At 39.9% G+C, this 20,990-nt stretch overlaps 1 protein-coding gene across 1 annotated transcript in view; it reads left to right on the top strand.

Moving 5' to 3' along the window:
- The first annotated feature begins 2,915 nt into the window (after window positions 1–2,915).
- AXDND1 (axonemal dynein light chain domain containing 1) overlaps window positions 2,916–20,990 on the top strand; it is an 88,323-nt gene continuing 70,248 nt past the window's right edge. The window contains exons 1-9 of the mRNA XM_045811430.2: window positions 2,916–3,184; window positions 3,521–3,725; window positions 6,414–6,586; window positions 7,629–7,732; window positions 13,585–13,705; window positions 14,588–14,673; window positions 17,663–17,719; window positions 18,916–19,018; window positions 20,294–20,415. Of these exons, the coding sequence (XP_045667386.2) occupies window positions 3,632–3,725; window positions 6,414–6,586; window positions 7,629–7,732; window positions 13,585–13,705; window positions 14,588–14,673; window positions 17,663–17,719; window positions 18,916–19,018; window positions 20,294–20,415 (860 nt within the window). The 5' untranslated portion in view covers window positions 2,916–3,184; window positions 3,521–3,631. The remainder of the gene's footprint in view (window positions 3,185–3,520; window positions 3,726–6,413; window positions 6,587–7,628; window positions 7,733–13,584; window positions 13,706–14,587; window positions 14,674–17,662; window positions 17,720–18,915; window positions 19,019–20,293; window positions 20,416–20,990) is intronic.

Below are 20,990 nucleotides of genomic sequence, written 5' to 3'. Positions count from 1 at the left end.
TGGCACGATTGCTGACTGAATTTGCTCTGTGGAAGCCCAATTTATGGCATGATGAGAAAGATGCACGTCTTCTAGACTGCATCAACACCACATTCTAGGTGCTATGCTGTGTACTGAAGATAACGCTTGTGAACAAAACCCAAGCGTATTTCTTCCTATAGGCACACCCATGTGGAATCAGGAGGAGGATACTTAACTGAATAATGCCATAACTAAGACAAGCTGAGGCATCATTTCAGTTTTAGGAAATGTCGTCCTGTGGAAGCAACACTAGAAGTTACTCTTCCCCTGAGAGGTGCTTGGCTGGGCAGTGCCTACATTTCTTTCTCAGTGTCTCTTTCACAACACTTTGTGATACCTTCAGTCTTTAGCTACACTAAGTATAAATGCTGGCCTATTTCCCGGTCAGACTCCTTCAGGAAGCTACGCATGCTATTTGTAAGTGCCCACAAATGGGTGTGTAATCCCTGCCCACACACTTAGAAACTGAATTGGTAAGGGGTGCTTGGGTCAGTCAGTCAGGCATCCAGACTTGGTTTTGGCTCACGGCCGTGAGGTTGAGCCCTATGTATGCTGAGCATGGATTCTGCTTAAGATTCTCTTCCTCTGCCCCTACTCCCCCCCAACATGCTCTCAAAATGAAAAACAAAAACCTGAATTGCTAAAAAGATTGGTGCAAAGGCACTCCGACTGTTTAGTTTTTTCCTAGCTCAGGGCACGTTTGGTGATCACACTGACCCAGTCTCTTCTGAGATACTGTCCACTCGAAGCCGGAGGACCCTACTGCTGAGTTGGGTGTGTTGTTAAGCTGCCACAGAAGTCAGTCAATGCCAACAAGCTCAGTTAGCCCTGAGGGAAATTACTACCTGCTCATTTGGATTGTGCTGTGGTATTTTCCATCAAAGACCTCAACAATACTTTACCTCTCTTCACTTTAGGGTTCCCTTGCTATAAATCAAAATTAAAAGAGGCGTTTCCCCAGAGTGGCAACTGTATTTTTCAATAGCTACAGTCTTACTGTAATATTCTTAAGTGCTCATCTGTTTCGTGCATTTACTTCATATACTTCTGCAACTTTAATGCAGGTCTTTGCTTGGGAAACAGTGATCGCACCATTGCACGAGATAGAAAATGGGAAGTAACCTTTGATGTCTTATTCTTCATACCACACAGATCCAATCACTTACCAAATTCTATAGATTTTACTTTGTGTGTCTCTTCAATCTGTTCACTTGTCTGTCAGTCCCCTACCTAGATCTATTTTTTTTAAACTACATTACAGGTATGAAAGATGAGTTATCCTGTTCTTGTAATATCCAAAGGCTTGATAAACTGTAAGCTAAACGCTGGTATTTTAGGATCTCTGAAGTTCAGTCTTCTGGCTATGGTTCCAAACTAGAATGTAGAGTCACACCACCGGTGAGGAGGCAGAAGGCAAATAAACTGGAGGAAAGTTACCTTCCACCTGCTTGTGCATTGCTTTTGCCCTTCACCTGTTTGATCATTGCCAGTCCTTAGAGGGGACTACATGTGTGCTATGTGAGTGTTGTGTGTCTCTGTTGATTCTTCGAGAATCTAGAGAAAAATTAGAGCGATGGGCTAAAGGCTAAAATGCTCACTCAAGGTGTTTGATTAGGAGAATTAAAATGGGCCACAGATAATGTGTGCGTGTGTGTTTTAAAGATTTATTTATTTTAAAGAGAGCGTGAGGGGGAGGGGAGGGACAGAGGGAGAGAATCTTCAAGCAGGACCCCCACCCCATTGCAGAGCTCACTCGGGGCTCCATCCCACCACCCATGAGATCGTGGCTGGAGTGGAAACCAAGAGCCGGATGCTTAACCGAGTGAGCCACCCAGGCACCCAAGATTGTGTTGTTTTTATTTTCAAACCTTTGCTCATATTTTTCCGTTGCTATTATCCTGAAAGTCAGAAACCAGAGACCAATCCGTCAGCACAGGAGCAGAACTGTCCAGTTGATTCTCAAACACCAGGTAGTTTGGTCCAGACACTGTGCTTGGTACTGAGGAATAGGACGCTTGAACAAGTTACTGTCCTAAAATTTATTTGCCAGACTAGAGTCATCTAGACACTGGGTTTCCACTTGTACTATTTTGGCATTAAGGCTCCTTTTTTTTTTTTTTTTTTTTTTAAGGTACCGGTATTAGGGAATTTGTTCATAAAACTGCTAGGACTCTAAGGAAGTGTATTTTATTTATTTGAGAGCAAGAGAGTGAGCATGAGCAGGCGGGAGAGGGAGAAGCACGGTCTCCCTGAGCAGGGATCCCGGTGTGGGGCTGGATCCCAGGACCCTGAGATCATGACCTGAGCCCAAGGCAGAGGCTTAACCGACTGAGCCACCCAGGCGCCCCAAGGCTCCATATTAACGAAAAAAGATCCCCGGTGGCGGTAAGGGGCGGGATTTCAGCTCCTCCACGCCAATGCGTTTATCCCATTTTTCCTGAGAATAGGTTTTTAGGGAGCCCCAACAATTTTACTTGGGTTTGCTCCGCCTAAAGCGCAATCTCCTTCCACGCCTCCAGCCAAAAAAAAGCCTTGATCTAAGTTAAATGCCTCGAATGTGCTGGGGAGAGGGGGGTGGGGGTAGTGCGTAAGTGCCCAAGGAAGACTTAACCGAGAGGTCAAGGACAGGGACAGCATCCGTAAGGAAGCCTCAACAGATGGGAACCCAGAGCTTTTGGTTACCTAATTTCGCCTTGGATTTGGCTCTTAGAAAAACAGGAAAACAACAAAAAGGTAGGAGAATGTGATGGGAAAACAAATCTCTTACAGGAGGCTGGCTCCAATCTGGCGGCGGGCAACTTCCGTCTGGAGCCGCGAAAGTCGTCCGGGGGGAGGAGGGCGAGCGACCCGGCCCCCGCTGGCGCCTGCGCACTGGCGACGACCTGCGGGCGGAAGCTCGGGATCCGGCCACTAGCGCAGTCCGTGAGAACGGACCGATTAAATAATGTTTGTTCTCTATTGCTGCTGAGCCTATGCTGTGGTGAAAAACACCGCGAACCAGCGTGTTGGGATTCTTAGCTGTCCCCCTGCTCCGCCGGCACCGCCGAAGACAGCCCCTAGTGAGGGTCGCCAACGCTCGGGGGCCTGGGTTTCCAGGACGACACGCAGGCGCTCCGGAAAAGGGCGAGGCGACCAGATGGCTGGCGGGAAACACAATTTGCCGGTACCGGTTGTGTCTCTTCCCCATTAGTTCTGAGCCGGACACGGCGAGGACTCAGCCCTACCCGGAGCCCAGGGAGCTGGTGTGGGGGGGAGGCCGCGGACCCGAGCTCCCCGCCCGGAGCGATGGGCGGCCCCCGCGTGGGGCCGGCGCTCGGTGGGTGGGCCAAGCGTGGCCTCGGCCGGGACCCAGACCCCGACCCAGCCTCAGGCTTCTCGGTCTCAGGGGACCTAAGAGAACACAGAAAGCTCCCCAAAGAAGGAAAACCCAAGCTTGATGAATTATAAAGTCTGCCCTTAGCATAACCACTAAATGCGTCTCTCTCTTTTTTGCCTGCAGGACAGTGGGGCAGCACTGCCGAATCCCAGCACCCGCTGATTGGTTTCTAAGTTAGCTTTCGGGAGCGGTATTTCAAATTACTAAAGACAGTGGTAGGAGACATTGACTATCATGTCTCTTCCGAAAACGCCCTCCACATTGCTAACCTCCTTGTCAACACTTGAGGGCAAAAAATTAAAAGTCTCTGCATCCAAGGAGGAGACAGGTACAGTGCTTCAAGGATCCCGCAGACAGAAGTAATCGTGGCCATACAGAACTCACAGCCCCTTCCCCGTTGCCCTGAATCTGAGACTTCAGGATACCTTAGTTTCATTTTTCTTCTTTTTTTTAAGATTTTTATTTATTTGACAGAGATAGAGACAGCCAGCCAGAGAGGGAACACAAGCAGGGGGAGTGGGAGAGGAAGAAGCAGGCTCATAGCAGAGGAGCCTGATGTGGGGCTCGATCCCACAATGGCGGGATCACGCCCTGAGCTGAAGGCAGACGTTTAACCGCTGTGCCACCTAGGCGCCCCTAGTTTCATTTTTCTAATACACTTGTTTCAGTAAAATCAAAAGCTATACCTTTTATAGTACTTTTGAGTCAGAGTCCTGTCTCAGTACTCTGCCTAAAGACTAATTTTTTTTTTCAAATGACGATGTTTTCTATTGTTTTAAAACTTCTTTTAAAAGATTTATTTATTTATTTTAGAGAGAAAAAGTGGGAGGGGCAGAAGGAGAGGGAGGATACCCAAGCATAACCCCTTGCTAAGTGCACAGGGCAACCAGGGCTGGATCTCACCACCCTGAGATCATGACCTGAGTGGAAATCGAGAGTCATGTGCTCAACGGAAAGAGGCACCCAGGCGCCCCTAGTTTTATGTTGTTTTAAATACACCCTGTTTTAGTTCCAATAGTTGCATGAAACTACTTTTTGGTACCTGGGCTCTGACTTTAAGGAACCAGTTTGTATCAGGTTTTGATAATTATTCTAAATGACAATAATTCCTTAAGATTTTCATTCATATAGAGATAAATGCAGCTCTCCACTAGACTAAGAATCAGCTGGCCTCAGCCCTATTCCCATCATGCCAGAACTCCCTCCAACACCTTCATCTTGTTTTCTTTTTAGGGGAGATTGTGCTAAAACCCCACCCAGCTTTTTTTTTTTTTTTTCTTTCTATTTCTTGAGATATTCCAACTCCATTTCAAACAATGTGAACTTTAGAAGTTTTGCTGGTGAACAAGGAAGGCATGATACCTCATAGAAATTAATGATGAGGGAACAGAAGGCAAGCTGAGGGCAAAGCACCCCTGCACCCCTCCCAGCCCCACTCCTAGGTGGGATGTGTGTGACATTCCTCAGGTACTGCTGGCTGCCCTAAAGCTAAGGGAAGGGAAAAACAAATGGTTAACTAATAGAGATTACAGTCCTGCCAGACATGAGTCTCCAGTGTCTTAGTGATTTACAAGGAAAAAGCATTCTTATCAACAGCCTAACTTTCAGAGACCCATAATTGAATTTTCTGGAGCCCTAGCATCACCCTCTCTTCCATGAGTCATGTGGGAAACAGGCATAAGGAAATGTAAACTAAGTTAAGTTCTTTTACAACCTGCTGCTTATTGACAGGGAGTTGTAATAGAGTATAACATTCCTCCAAAAAAGTCCCAAAACTGTCTTAACGTTAATGCCTTACTAGAAATAAAACAAGCTTAATTTGGCAATAGCCAGGCCTCCAGTATCCTATAAATCTTTAGCATATCAAAATCCTTTTGAAAACCTCCCATTTTCCTTACCTCCCACAACTCCCAAGTATATAATCAGCCTTTCCTCACAACTGTAGTACAGAAGCTCTTTCTGCCCCTGGGTCCTGTCCCTGTGCTTCAGTAAAATCACCTTTATTGCACCAAAGACCTCTCAGGAGTTCTTTCTTGGCCGTCGTCGGCTCTGGACCTCACCAACATTCCAAAAATATATCATCAACATAAGCCATACTTTGTGAGAGCTGTAGATTAGTGGAGAGTTCCGTAAGAACAACCCCAGGGGCGCCTGGGTGGCTCAGTCGTTAAGTGTCTGCCTTTGGCTCAGGGCGTGATCCTGGTGTTCTGGGATCGAGCCCCACGTCGAGCCCCACGTCGAGCCCCATGTCGAGCCCCACGTCGGGCTCCTACGCTGGGAGCCTGCTTCTTCCTCTCCCACTCCCCCTGCTTGTGTTTCTTCTCTCGCTGGCTGTCTCTCCGTCAAATAAATAAAATAAAATCTTAAAAAAAAAAAACAAAAAACAACGACCCCACTCTCCTTGACTGACTTCACAGGAGGCCTTTTCCTATTTGTCCCCATTCCCTATCTGAATAGAACACACTTGGTACGGTTCTTGCTCTGCCAGTTTGCTCAGATTATTCCACTCTCTTCATTTCCAACAATCCAAATTCTGCTTTTACTCTTAAACCCAACTCAGATCCCTTCTACTCTAAATATGCCCCAATTAATGCAATTATTCTCACCTTTGAATTTATATAGAAATAATTACTAAATAATTTGACAGTTTTGAGGGGAGATTTCTTTTGTCCTTTGCTCATCAAAGGGAAAATAGACTTTCTCATTTTAAGGCTGCTCCACTTAATTGAGCAGGTGATGTGAGTTTAATTTTCAGCTTTGAATTTGGAATAATGGAGGTACATCTTTGTGCCTCAGTGTTTCGAACTGTGTGTGATGTAAGTGTGAGGAGGGCAGGCAATATGAGCTTTTTTTTTCTTGACTAGATGATGTTCAGTGTTTAATGTTACTATTTTTGGCAACCACAGGCGGTATTTGCAGTATGTTAGAAACATACAAGTGGTATTGATGAGGCAGCCTGGGAATCTCCAACTAACTATAAACTGCAGCAAGTTTTTCTTTCCCATTACTTTCTTAGGACTTCCTGAACTAAAGGAGAAAAAAAATATGGCGGATCATTCAAAACCCCTTCCTTCATCTCTTCAGAATGAGTTCATCCCTGAGGAAGTTCTTCTTTCTCTGACCTATGCAGCCAATGCTGGTCCTTGTCCTGAAAACTTACTGCCTCCTAAGAAAATTAAAACCCCAAAGGTGAGTATATACCTATACTATGTACTGGGGAACATATGTCTTTTTGGTATCCAGTTCATTAGATATTTGTTGAGCATGTTCTTGTTAAAAAACAAAATTCAACTGAGTAAATTTGAGGATCTAATTGGCTTTATTCAACAATTCATGAATCAGGCAGCATCCCATATAGGAAGTGGAAAGGAGTTCTGAAAAGCTGTACAAAATGGAGGGCTTTTTTTTTTTTTTTTTTTTTTTTTGGCAGAAAGGGGCAGGGACAAGGAAGTCATAAACAAAAGAAAGGATTATTTTGGGCAAGGTCATCTTCTCCTGGGGAAGGGTGGGAGCCTATCAGGCTGATTATCTCAGTAATGCTGATCAGGAATGGTCCAGCTGATTGGCTTAAAATGCCACTCTTGTGAGATGGCAGAACTGAAATTAGGTAAGATGTTACATGTTGGTTTGCTGAATGGAGGCTTAGCACAAGTGGCTTCATTTTGGACTTGTTTCTTTTTTAATGTTATATATTCCTCTTTTTTTTATTTTAAAGATTTTATTTATTTATTTGTCAGAGAGGGAGAGAGAGAGAGCAAGCACAAGCAGGGAGAATGGCACACACAGAGAGAAGCAGGCTTCCTGCTGAGCAAGGAGCCCAATGTGGGGCTTGATCCCAAGGTCCTGGGATCATGACCAGAGCTGAAGGCAGACGCTTAACCGACTGAGCCACCCAGGCATCCCAGTATTCCTGATTGTCTTTCAAAATACTTTAAAATTAATTTCCTAGAATGAAAACTAAAATCATTTGCACCAGTATTTCCAGGGAAATGCTTTTTAAAATGTGATTTGCCTAAGTGATCATTATTATTACTCTCAGTCTTGATATTTTTCTTTCACTTTTGAATTGTCCCAGTTTCAGTTTTTCTCCGTAGTATTGATTAAGCATTCTGCTCTCTCTTTTTTCCGTAGACTATCCGAATGCCTTTAACGTAAACATGCCGAAGGATTGGCAGATTTAATTTGCCTAGAGCTCCCTCTGCTGTACATTCATGTATTTGCTTTTTCTTAGGGTACTCTTCCGCGTCCAGCGGACCAAGTCTGGTATCACCCTAATCGAAGAGATAAGTTCAAATACCTGATTGACCATCCTGTTTCCCTAACTGGTGCTGGAAGGTAAAGAAGGCTGATGGTGGGGTAGATACCAACGAATAGAGTCATTTTCTCATTTTCTTTCATTTCTTTGGGAGGGGCACAATTGGAAAAATCATAGAATCCAAGATTTTAAATTTGAAGCTTACAGTATCTTTGATGAATCAGAATACAATCTGAAGAAGACACAGAACCACCCTTCTGTGTGTAGGATTATTAACTCGACTGGCTTTTGGTTTGTTTAGATTTGCTTTTTGCCTGCCTTTGTGTCCTTGTCCACTTACTCTTCCGTCCTTTGCTGTAACTTAGTAAAAGGGACAGGATCCCACAAGCAGAGTGTCTTCTAGTGCCTCCTGCATCTGCGGTAGAAGATGAGGTAACAGAGCTATGTGAAAACCTTGAAGAGCAAGTGCTTCCTCCTTGGTTTTCCTCAAAGTGAACCTTCCACCTTTAGATCAAATCAGCAAATACTATTCGTTGTTTTTATGTCATTCTTAAAAATACTCTACATGTCCCAGGTTTCCCTGTGAAGATTGTGACCAGCTCATTTTCCACGTGTAGTCCATTTATCAGTTGCATGCCCCTCTTGAGATATCACTTCATCCGAAAGAAATAATATGTAATATTATGACACATTAATGACACATTAATATGTAATAATTAACATATTAATACATGGGTAGGTTATTTAGTCTTTCTTTTTTTTTTTTTTAAGGTTTTATTTATTTATTTGACAGAGAGAGAGACAGCCAGTGAGAGAGGGAACACAAGCAGGGGTAGTGGGAGAGGAAGAAGCAGGCTGCCAGCAGAGCAGGGAGCCTGATGCGGGGCTCGATCCCCAGGATCCTGGGATCACGCCCTGGGCTGGAGGCAGACGCTTAATGACTGAGCTACCCAGGCACCCCGGTTATTTAGTCTTTCTGAGTTCCATTTTCTCATTTGCAAAAAGGGAATAATAGACTTACTCCATTTTGTGGACCTCCCAGGGATATTGTAAAGCACGTATTTTAAAGGAGATAATGGACAGTACTATGTATGTATGTATGTATGTATGTATGTATGTAAGCAAGCTCTACACCCAACATGGGGCTCAAACTCATGACCCTGGGGTCAAGAGGCGTGTGCTCCACTGACTGACCAGCCAGGTGCCCCTATACAGGGACATTTCAATATAAGCTATTATTACTCAGCTATGTCTCAGTGCTAGAAAAGGTGGCAGGAACTTGGGCTATTAACTATTGTGGCCTGGGGCTTTAGTGTCAAAATATCTGTATTTTATTTTATACTTTCAGATCATGGTTATGATTATCTCTAGTTATAATTAGTAGTTATGAGATGTTTGAAGTACTTTGAAAAAAATAATAAGCTATATCTGAATGCAGCAGTAACCCAATATTAAAGTTTTAATGTCCAATGACTTCTGACTTGGAATTTTGAAACTGTGAAGATTTGTGGTAAACAGGATAATGGCCTCCCCGCAAAATGTTCTCACTGTACCTCAGAACTTGAATACATACTTTACATAGCCAAAGAGACTTTGCAGATGTGATTAAGGTTAAGGACCCTGAGATGGTGAGATTAACCTGGATTCTCAGGATGGGCCCAACCTAACTGCTTGAGTCTTTAAAGTGGAAAAAGAAGGAAGTTGAATGGGTCAGAGAAGAAGGAGGACACATTGGAAGTGTGAGAGAGAAGGAATTCAGCCTACTATTGCTGGCTTTGAAGATGGAGGAAGGGAGGACAGAAGCTAAGAACTCCTGTTGGCCTCTAGAGGCTGGGTATGGCCCTCAGCTGGCAACCATCAAGGAAACAAGAATCTCAGTCCTAGAAGTGCAAGGAATTGAGTTCTGTTAACAACTCCAATGGGCACGGAAATGGATCTTCCCCTAGAGCATCCAGAAAGGAATATAGCCCTGTCAACACCTTGATTTTAGCCTGTGAGCCTTGTGTTGGACTTCTGACCTATAGAACTGTAAGATAATAAATTTGTGTTCTTTAAGCTGTTAAATTTGTGGTAATTTTTATGACACCAGTAGAAAATTAATACATGTATGTATAACTAATAGTATTTATAACAAGAGGCAACCTGTCTAGCAACCTTAAATATTTAGAGCACAACAGTAAAATAGAAAACAACCCAGAAAATAGCCTCTGAGTAATATTTTTTGACAGCTTTATCAGTCAGAGTTCAGTGCAGAAAATAAAACCTATTTGAAGCATTAAATTGAGTATTTAACCAACTGAGCCACCCAGGCGCCCCTAAATTGAGAATTTAAAAAAATTGAGTATTTAAAAAAATTGAGTATTTAAAAAAAAGGGCTAAAGGAGCAGGCGTGAAGCAACACTCTTGGGAATAACTCTCAGAACAGGGTGGAATTAACCTACGACACAGGCTGTAGTAGCTGCCGCAGGAGTCCAAGAGTATGCCTCCTTGAACAGACGTTTGTCCAGACAAGGTCAAAATGGCCAATATACACATGAGAAGATGCTCAACATCACTAGCCATAAGGAGATGCAAATCAAACTGTGAAGATATACTATTTCACACCTACTAGGATGGCCAAAAAGCTGATAATAACAAGCATTTGTAAGGATGTAGAGACATTGGAAGTGTCATACATTGCTGGTGGGAATGTAAAATGGAGCAGCCTCTTGGAAAATAGTTTGGCAGTTCCTCAAAAATTTAAACATAGGCTTACCAGATGACCCAGCAATTCCACTCCTAGGTATATACCCAAGAGAATAGATATACCCTTGGGTGTATACCCGAGAGAATAGATGGTATATGTCTGCACAAAAACTTACAATGAATATTCATGGCAGCATTATTCATGCAGCCAAAAAGTGGAAACAAACCAACTGTCCATCAGTTGATGAAAAACAAACAAAATGGCGTATACAGTGGAATATTATTCAGCCATAAAAAGGAATGAAGAAGTACGGATACCTGCCACAACGTTGATGGACCTCGAAAACATGCTAAGTGAAGGAAGCCAGTCATAAAAGGGCACATGTGTGTTTCTGTTTTTATATGAAGTGTCCAGGATAGGCAAATCCATAGAGACAAGAAAGTGGTAGATTATTGTTTGCTGGGGGTGGGGCTGCAGAGAAGAATGGGGAATTACTGCTAATGGGTAAGGGGTTTTTTGAGGGGTGATAAAAATAAGCTGGAGTTAGATACTGGTGATGGTCATACAACTTCGTGAATATATTAAAACTTGTAAATTGTGAATATAGTAAAAACTTGTGAGGATACTAAAAATTTATAAATTGTACTCTTTTAAAGGGTGAATTTTGTGATATGTGAATGATAATTGCAATTAAAAAAAAAAAGACCCCTTAACTGTGGTCCAAGGATCTGGAAGCTGAAATCAAGAAGCTGTCACTGCAGTTGCTGCACTGCCCCTCTGGACCGGGGTAGCTGGAGAATGGATTCTGGAATGTTTTAGGAAAATCACTTTTCCATGATGTTGCTGGTAGAATCAGCTAAAGACATGACAAGAAAGGGAATTCTGTTTTACTTCTACCTCTGAAATCTTGCAAAAGTGCATTTACTTGAGGAACTTAGTTCACACCCAGAACCCTAGCTGCAAGGGTGTCTGGGAAAGTGCTTTCCAACCCTTCCAACCCAAAGAGGGACCCAACACACACCAGGGCCTGCCATATTCTAGTGCTGACTTAGGTTTCAGAAACATAACCAGACTGTCCTTAGGATGCTTGTAACTTCATAAGTCATTACTTGAATTGTCAAGAAAAGATTAAATTGTGTTACGTACACTCTTTAAGAAAGCTGCCAAGTTTTAAATACATTTTAGAAAGTATTTTTAAAAAGCATTCCTCAGTTATTTGGAAAATCGATCTCTCTGAAATACCTCATTCCTTGACAACTTCAAATAAAAGAAATGCTTATTTATGAACATAACCAGTGATGATTTGAAGAAAAATGTGAAGTATGAACTCAGTTTGATAATCTGGGGGATCCAGTTTTTGTGCTATGGCCAAGATTCCAAGTTTTGTTTTGTTTTTTGTTTTGGTAAATAAAAATAGATTTTCCAGAGGAGTGGAAGCAGGTGATATACCACAACAGTTTTATAAGAAATAAAAAGATATGGTATTTGTCTTTGTCTGGCTTATTTTACTTGGCATAATGTTCTCCAGCTTCATCCATGCTGTCGCAAATGGCAGGAGTTCCTTTTTAAAGGCTGGATAACATCCCATTGTCTATATATACATATTTTCTTTATCCATTCATTAATCAGTGGACATTTAGGTTGTTTCCATGTCTGGGCTATTGTGAATAATGCGTCAGTGAACATGGGAGTGCAGATATTTTGTCAAGATCCAGATTCATTTCCTTTGGATATAAACCCAGAAGTGGGGTTGCTGAGTCATATGGTAGTTCTATATTATTTTTTTGAGGAAGTTCCATACTATTTATCATAATGACTATACCAATTACAATTGGGGGGAGGGGCTGAGACGTGTGAAAATCACATGCAGTAAGTGGCCTGATTATAACTGTGCTAAGGTGAATCTGGCAGAAGTGTGTAGAATATACTAGAGAGACTTGAGAATCCACATAAAAAGTAGGGAGAGCTTGGACTGGTGATTTGGCTTTGGCAAGAGGCAACAGGGTCAATGCTAGAATGATATGAGGGTGGCTATAAAATTAATAAGTGTTAGTGGTGGATAGGAATTTAGGGCAGTGGATGGAAAGGAATCAATTATATATGCTGACGTTTTGATGGATAGAATGGTGGTATTTCCTGAAGAATTAGTGAGGATAGGAGGGTGGAAAGTTAGAATGGAGGGAGGATTATTCATGTTATGTATAGGTTACAAATGTGATAAGGTGAGATTTGATGGCATTGCCAAGAAGAAAGTATAGGGTAAGAATACAGAGAGATGAGGCCAGAATGTTGCAGGGCATTTCCGTTTAATAGACAGGAAGTCACAGAGGAGTCCAAGAAGGAGTAGTTAAGGCAAAAGAACTAGGAGAGTCCAGTAACATACAGGAGAGGAGAGTGGATTTTTTTTTAAGATTTTATTTATTTATTTGAAAGAAAGAAAAAGCATGAGCAGGGTGGGGAGGGGCAGAGGGAGAGGGAAAAGCAGGCTCCCCAGTGAGCAGGGAGCCTGACATGGGGCCCAATCCCAGGACCCTGGGATCATGACCTAAGCTGAAAGCAGATGTTTACCCGACTGAGCCACCCAGGTGCCCCAAGAAGAGTGTTTTTAAAAAGAGAGATAATCAACCCTGGGAGATAATACAGGGAAATGGTGGAAAAGAAGAGCTGATGACTTAGCAGTAGAACATCATCAGCTTTCTAGTGGTTTCAGAAGAGAGCTAGGGATGGAAATTAGATTGCAAGGAAATTTCAAGAAATCTGATTAAAGGAAAGTAAAAGATCGGTCAATCGATAGATAGATCCTGATAACATGACAGCAATGCATGGTCAAGGGTAGATTTTTAGAAGGGGAAAAGACTTGAGTTATAGTCCAAAGGGAATATTCCAAGAGAGAGGGAGACACACAAAAGTAGTTTGGTGGAATGAGATCCCAAAGGATTGGGTAAAGATGAAATCAAGGACATAAGTGGAGGAAATAACCCTGGGGAAGAGAATACATCTTAGCCCGAGGTTGAAGGAAGGGAAAGAATTTGTGATATGAAGGAGAAATGTGAGATGGGGAAGGGGAAGAATGGGGAAGGGGTGGCTCATATCTAATGCCTCCACTGTCTTAATGAAGTATGAAGTAAGGAGACTGGTTTTGTGCCCCTTTTCACCCACTAGAAGGATGTGTGTGGATCTTACTCACTCTTATCCAATAGCCAGACAGAAAATTTATATGGTAAATACATTTTTCTGATTTTTTAGGGATATTTCTTTTCTGTACGATGTTAAATACGTTAAAGGAGAGGCCAGGGAGAGTTTGCTTTGTCCCCCACGTTCAGAACGTTCATTACAGTCACATGATGGTGTCATTGTGCCACATAAGGTAAATAAAATATTTGACAAATAATTTCCTCTCTAATTTTTAAAAATAATTTCCTTAAAATATAAAGCAATGTTGTACTGTAAAAACAACCTGTATTTCTTTTCAGTTTTCATAGCACTTTCTAATTATTTCTAGGAAAGGGTATTTAGCGGGAAAGGATCTATGATTTCTTGTTTTAAGCCATTTTCCAAACTACAATTAATCCACTTTAATCTATCATGTAATCCACTTTAATCTATTTAATCTAAATATTCCTTTAATCTAGAAAATACAGTATAGGAGACTAGATTTTTTTTTTAAAAAAAAACTAATGTTAAATTTACAGTTCAAAGTTGTAGAATTCTTATTTTTGGCATGTTGCTAAGGCAAATTTTAAATTCCTATTGAATTTTATTTATTTTTTATTTTTATTTTTTGAAAGATTTTATTTATTTGAGAGAGAGACAGATATAATGACAGCGAGCACTTGTGGGGAGGAGAGGGAGAAGCAGGCTCCCCATTGAGCAGGGAGCCCAATGCTGGGCTCAGTTCCAGGACCCTGAGATCATGACCTGAGCCAAAGGCAGATGCTTAACTGACTGAGCCACCGAGGCATCCCTCCTATTGAATTTTAAAGAGTCCGTGGATTACTGAATGTGTGGGACATGTGTGAATAATACTACAACCAAGGTTATTCTTTAATTCATGGTTATTTTTTAAATGTGTGTTCTGCTAAATGTTTTTTTACTATGTCCTATGGTCCATATTACTAATACTGGTATTTCTGTAATCAAAATTTCTTAATCAATAGTATCACTTTGGGGTAGGAATGTTGATTTATGCAATTCAACTTTTTTCATTTACTAATGTTTTCATTTTTATCCTTCTTTCTTTCTTTTTAAGCCAAAGAAACTAACAGATACTTTGATTCCTGAAGAATTTCATATTGTGTCAAATACAGGAGTTTCAGGTTTGGAGTGTTATGATGAGTGAGTACTGTGGTATATCCTGATTATCTGACAAGTGGGATTGTTTCCTCCTTCCCAGACATAGAGGAACCTGAGAACAGTTCACCCATGTTCCTAGGTAATCTCTGCATTGAAATAAGGAAACATTTGGCCTTCCACCTGAAATTTAAGAAAGGTGTCGAAGTGAAAATGTCTTATAATACATTATATGTTAATTGAATTTAAATAAAAATAAATAAATTAAAAAAAATTAAAACGTCCACCAATTTTAAGTGGACAGTTTAGTTTTTTAAATTAAATTATGGAGTTGTGCAGTCATCTCATAATCCAGTTTTAAACCATTGGAATTTCTATTTATTGGGATTGTTTTTAACTTCTCCTAGCTATGCTTTATAGTTTTTGATGTTGGATATGTTACACTCCTTTTGCTTCATGTATTGCTGAATATTTTATTATTGTGAATGAAACTGATTTCTTATATTCATTTTTGGGTTGTTCATTGATTGCACATAGAAATACGACGAATAATTGCATAATGAATTTGTATCTTGTGATGTTATAAAACTCATTTATTAATTCTAGTAGGTTTTATTTGTAGAGTCCTTATCATATTATCTGAAATTAAACAAGTTTTACTATCGCCTGCCCCCAAAAAGGAAAATGTCTTATTGAAAAGAGTTTGAGATTTTGGTGATCAGATTGTTCTCTTTCTGTCTTTTCCTACTGTTTAATTTTGAATTTAAAAAGTATCGGATCTTTGTTCTGAATGCTTGCCTAGGCCTCTTTAGGAACGGTTTTGAGCAGTGGCCAAGGAGACAAAGGAAAGTAGCCCTCTGAGCTGCCGTCTCATAATGCACACTCTAGGGCTTGGCTCCAGCCTGCGTGCTAGTCATCTCCAATTTTCTTTGTTTCCTGCTTATGAGATTCAAAATGGGATCTTGCTTGTATTTTCTGAAACAGTGTTTGAATGTTTGATAGTGTAAAAAACTAGAACTGTGAACTAAGGTTTTATAATAAAATCTCCAGAGGCTGTCACTCTTTTTACTTTTCCAATACACATGTTAACAGCATTTCCTTATGATAGTGGGTTTCAGAACAACATTGTGCCAATATTAATCATTTTCTGGGGAACTTTTTATTTTTGTATAATTTCAAAATTATAAAAATGGTACAAAAATATAACAAGCAATTCTCATGTACTCTCTTTTTTTACTATTTACATTTTGCTTTATTTGCTTTGATGCGGGCGCGTGTGCGTGCACACACACGCACACACAGACACACACACACATTAAAACTACTCAAGAGTAAGTTGGAGATATGACCCTTTACCACCAAATACTTCAGTGTGTTTCCTAGCAACCCACTAGTTATAGATCTTTTCGATGACTTTTTTAGCTTCATCATTTCTTCTGTGTTTATTAGTTAGCATTTTACCATATGGATTCATGGATTTCTTTTTTTTTCTGTGGGTTATAGTTCTTTACTATGATTATTTTTATGTTCAAAAATTTTTAGATTTGGCCAATGTTAGCTCTTTAAGCTGGCTCCTTTGTTCTTTGGACATGTCCCCATAATTCTTTGAGTGTTCCTTATTTTCTGACTTGATAAGATTTCCAGGTTCATCTTATAGTTCCCACCTCCAGCTATGGAATGAGCTATGTCACTTCTCCAGGGAGTGCTGATTCCTTTTAGTGGAGAATGGTACTTAGAAGTCAAGATCTGGGTGATAGGTGTGCTTGTTGTGTCTGGGCTATCATTGCTTCTGGCTCATCTCATTCATTTTTGAAACTCTGAGTCTTCATAGTCCCTGGAGATTTTTTTTTTTAATGATTTTTTATTATATTATGTTAGTCACCATACAGTACATCCCCGGTTTCCGATGTAAAGCTCGATGATTCATTAGTTGTGTATAACACCCAGTGCACCATGCAATACGTGCCCTCCTTACTACCCATCACCAGCCTATCCCATTCCCCCACCCCCCTCCCCTCTGAGGCCCTCAGTTTGTTTCTCATAGTCCATAGTCTCTCATGTTTCATTCCCCCTTCTGATTACCCCCCCTTTCTTTATCCCTTTCTTCCCCTACCGATCATCCTAGTTCTTATGTTCCATAGATGAGAGAAATCATATGATAGTTGTCTTTCTCTGCTTGACTTATTTCACTTAGCATTATCTCCTCCAGTGCCGTCCATGTTGTAGCAAATGTTGAGAACTCGTTCTTTCTGATAGCTGAGTAATATTCCATTGTATATATGGACCACAACTTCTTAATCCAGTCATCTGTTGAAGGGCATCTCGGCTCCTTCCACGATTTAGCTATTGTGGACATTGCTGCTATGAACATTGGGGTGCATATGGCCCTTCTCTTCACTACGTCTGTATCTTTGGGGTAAACACCCAGTAATGCAATAGTCCCTGGAGATTTTTGACTGATCTATTCTGAAAATGGACCTTATTAGCCAACTGAGTTCCAGTGAGGGGCAGAACCAAAAGAAATGTTTAACTAGGGGAAGAAAAATGTTACATAAATAATAATGAATTAGAAGGATTACCATGTGGTTCTCATTGTGATACACATTTAGGTGGAAACGGGCACTTTTCAGAGGACAGATTTGGCTGGGAGTTAGGAAAACTGGGTTCCAGCTTCATCTCTGCTTATTAATTTTATAACATGTTTATTCACTTAAGTGTTGATTTCAGTGTTCTTAAAACATCCTTCCACCTTTGAAAAGGCATTTAAAAAAGTGAATCAAGGAAATGTTCATATTGTGTCATAGGAGGAATGTTAATAAAACTTCTTTACTAAAAATATTCCAAATATGATAAATGTTATTACATCTGTGTCTGGAGATGTCTAGGTGGGATCTTGTGGGTAAAATGATGGACCTTTTCGATTGCCTCCAAGATTCCCAATTTCATAAGGTCTTAGGTTTATCATGTTGTGATAAGTGATAAACAGGCCAGCTAATTTTCTTACAATAGTATTTATCTGTCTTATTTATTACAGCAAATATACTACCCTCCTCACAGATAGTGAAAAGAGGCTATTGCTCTTCCCATCCATGTAAGTACAGTTTATTTTTTTTATTTTATTTTTTTAAAAGATTTTATTTATTTATTCGACAGAGATAGAGACAGCCGGCGAGAGAGGGAACACGAGCAGGGGGAGTGGGAGAGGAAGAAGCAGGCTCATAGCGGAGGAGCCTGATGTGGGGCTCGATCCCAGAACACCAGGATCACACCCTGAGCCAAAGGCAGACGCTTAACCGCTGTGCCACCCAGGCGCCCCACAGTTTATTTTTGAAAGTATTTCTTAGAAGGAACATATACATATGAATATGTATTTTAATATATATATATTTATTTTTCTTAGTACTTTATTGCATAGAAAATACTAAAGTTATAGCAGAAACCGAAGATTATAATTGCCCACAATTCCATCATCTAATCAGTGTTTTCAATTTTTACATATTTATAATATATTTAAATACTATAAAATATTTTTTTTTACAGTTTTAAATTTCTTTTTTCTAAAATTTTATTTTATTGTGGTAGGAACACTTAACATGAGAACTGTCTTCTTAAAAAAAAAAAAGAACTGTCTTCTTAATACATTTTTAAGTTTTCAACATAGTATCATTGAATCTAGGCACAATGTTGTACAGCAGATCTGTTTGCTATAGTCTTTTTTTTCTTCTTATCTCTCCATTGTCCTTTTTCTTCACTTACATTGTGAAGTAACCAATATTAACAGCTTGGTATTTATATCTCCATATTTCTCCCATGTTCTTACAGTCCTGCACACTAGATGTATAGAATTTTTGGAAGAAAACATTATTTCATTTATGCAAAAGAGGATCATACTATTTACATTTTTCTTTTCCTTTTTCTTTGTTTTAAATTTTATTACTGCTATAACCCACTAGATCTGTACATACAGGCCTAATGCTTTAAAATACCATTAATATTCCAGGGGCACCTGGGTGGCTCAGTGCATTGGGTGACCTCTTGGTTTTAGCTCAGGTCATGATCTTGGGGTCTGGGATTGAACCCTATGTCAGGCTCCACACTCAGTTGGGAATCTGCTTGGGGTTCTCTCCCTCTCCCTCTGCCCCTCCTCCAGCTCGCTTGCTATCTCTAAAATAAAAAAAATACCATTAATATTCCGTAGTGTATACATTTTATATATATTCTTTTTGTCATTTGAGGATGACCTGTTATAACACTTCATTACATAAGTCTGTCACCTTAATCTTTTAGGAAACCTAATAAAAGAGTAGAGGTGGTCCAGCTGAATGATGTGATGGATGCTATGCTAGAGAGGGCTGGTGTGGAAAATCAGGAATATACAGGGCCAACCAAGGTAATCGCAAAGATCAATGTAACCTAGTGGGTGAGAGATTGCATTCTGGAGCCAGAATGTCTGGATTGGAATCCTGGCCCTGCCATTTATTAGCTAGTGACCTTGGGCAAGTCACTTAATGTATTTGTGCCTCAATTTCCTCATCTTTATATTAGAGGTAATAATAATACTTACCTCATAGGGTTGTTGTGGAGATTAAATGACATATGAATGTAAAGGGCTTAGAGTAGTGCTTGGCATGTAGTACACACTATAATTGTTGGTATTATTATTACTGTATTTCATTGACTATAAGGTACCATTCATTATAAGACCTTTATTATTTTATGTACCACTAAACACACTGCCAATTAAACCATGCTTTCTTACCACTTAAAATTTTTATTTTATTAATGAAAGAGCTCTTTCAATCTTACACAGATACAGATGTTTTTCTTTATGAGGTCTCTTTCTCTTTTGTTTTGTAAATTTTTATTTTTACAAAATTTGAAACTTAAAGAGAAGTTCAGTATAAGGCATTCCTATGTAAGCTTTACCCAGATTCACTAATAGTTTACATTGTGCCCTCCTTGCTTTATCATTCTCTCTTCTTCTCTACATTCACATCTCTATATGTATAGTTTTTTCTGAACCATTTTACAGTAAGCTGGTGACATTATGCCTCTTTATCACCAAACATTTCAGGGTATGTTTCCTATGGATAAGGACATTCTCTTATATATCCATAATACAGTTATCAAAATCAGGAAATTTAACATTGAAGTAATAATATTACCTGTCCATATTCAAATTTCAAATTTTATCAATTGTCCCTATAATGATTTTTATAGCTCTTATCTCCTCTGTTTCATGATCCCAGGATCACATAGTGCTTTTAAGTGTCATGTTCCTTTAGACAACAATAATCTGGAACAGTTCTTTGTTTTTCTTGACCTTGATATTTGGAAGAGCATATGCCAGTTATTCTGTAGAATGTTCCTCAATTTTGGTTTGTGTGATGTGTACTCATGATTAGATTCAGGTTATGCATTTTTGGCAGGAATGATATAGAAGTGATACTGTGACCTCAGTGCATCGTGCAAACAGGTACACGATTAAACAGACTTTTGAAAATAATATATCATTTTTGTAGATATATTTATAAAGAAAAATATAAGTGAAATGAATTATCAAGGTGTCTCTAAAACATTCACATTCGGAGTCTTTACTTCCTAAAATGGTGTTTTACTGATAAGACTGTAATGAATACTGATGATATTCCTTATCTTCTGCCAGATGCACAAACTACTACATATATTGAGGAAGGAACAGACAATTTACAATACAGTATTTCATGAACTTATTCGACAAGTCAGTGTGGACTGTGCAGATAGAGGAGAACTACTATCCAAAATCAGGTGAGAGCTGTTATTGGAATATCCCAGTTTCCTTTTGAGCTTTATATTACAGTTATGTTTATATCTGCTTTTGAGAAAATCACAAAAGTTCCCTTCTCTATTCTATTGATAATAAGGAACTGAATTGCATTTCTATTATATTTTCTATAATAAAAATATGATGGTTGAGAACTTCCTTAAGATGATTTCTGTTGGGATGTTTGATATCATATTATTTTTTTTAAGATTTATTTATTTTACAGAGAGAGAGTGAGAGAGAGAGAACACAAGTGTGTATGTGAGGGGAGCAAAGGAAGAGGGAGAGAGAGAGTCTCAAGCAGCCTCTGCACTCAGTGTGGAGCTTGATGGGGGGCTCGATCCCATGACCCTGAGATAGTGACCTGAGCTGAAATCAAGAACCTAACCAACTGTGCCACCCAAGTGCCCTGACACCATATTCTTTTATGATTGGGGGTGAAGTGCTGTGTGAAATACTAAAAAATGTATTGATCCTGGAGACAGACTGATCTGGTTTCAAATCAACATCTAGATGTGTGACCTTGGCAAAAGTGTGAGCCTTAGTTTTCTCATCTGTA

The sequence above is a fragment of the Ursus americanus genome, chromosome 2 (assembly GCF_024610735.1).
Source record: "Ursus americanus isolate L20-20 chromosome 2, mUrsAme1.1.p, whole genome shotgun sequence".
NCBI classification, from domain to species: Eukaryota; Metazoa; Chordata; class Mammalia; order Carnivora; family Ursidae; genus Ursus; species Ursus americanus.
The sequence above is the reverse complement of the archived record's forward strand: the minus strand, read 5'-3'. Positions and strand labels throughout refer to the sequence as shown.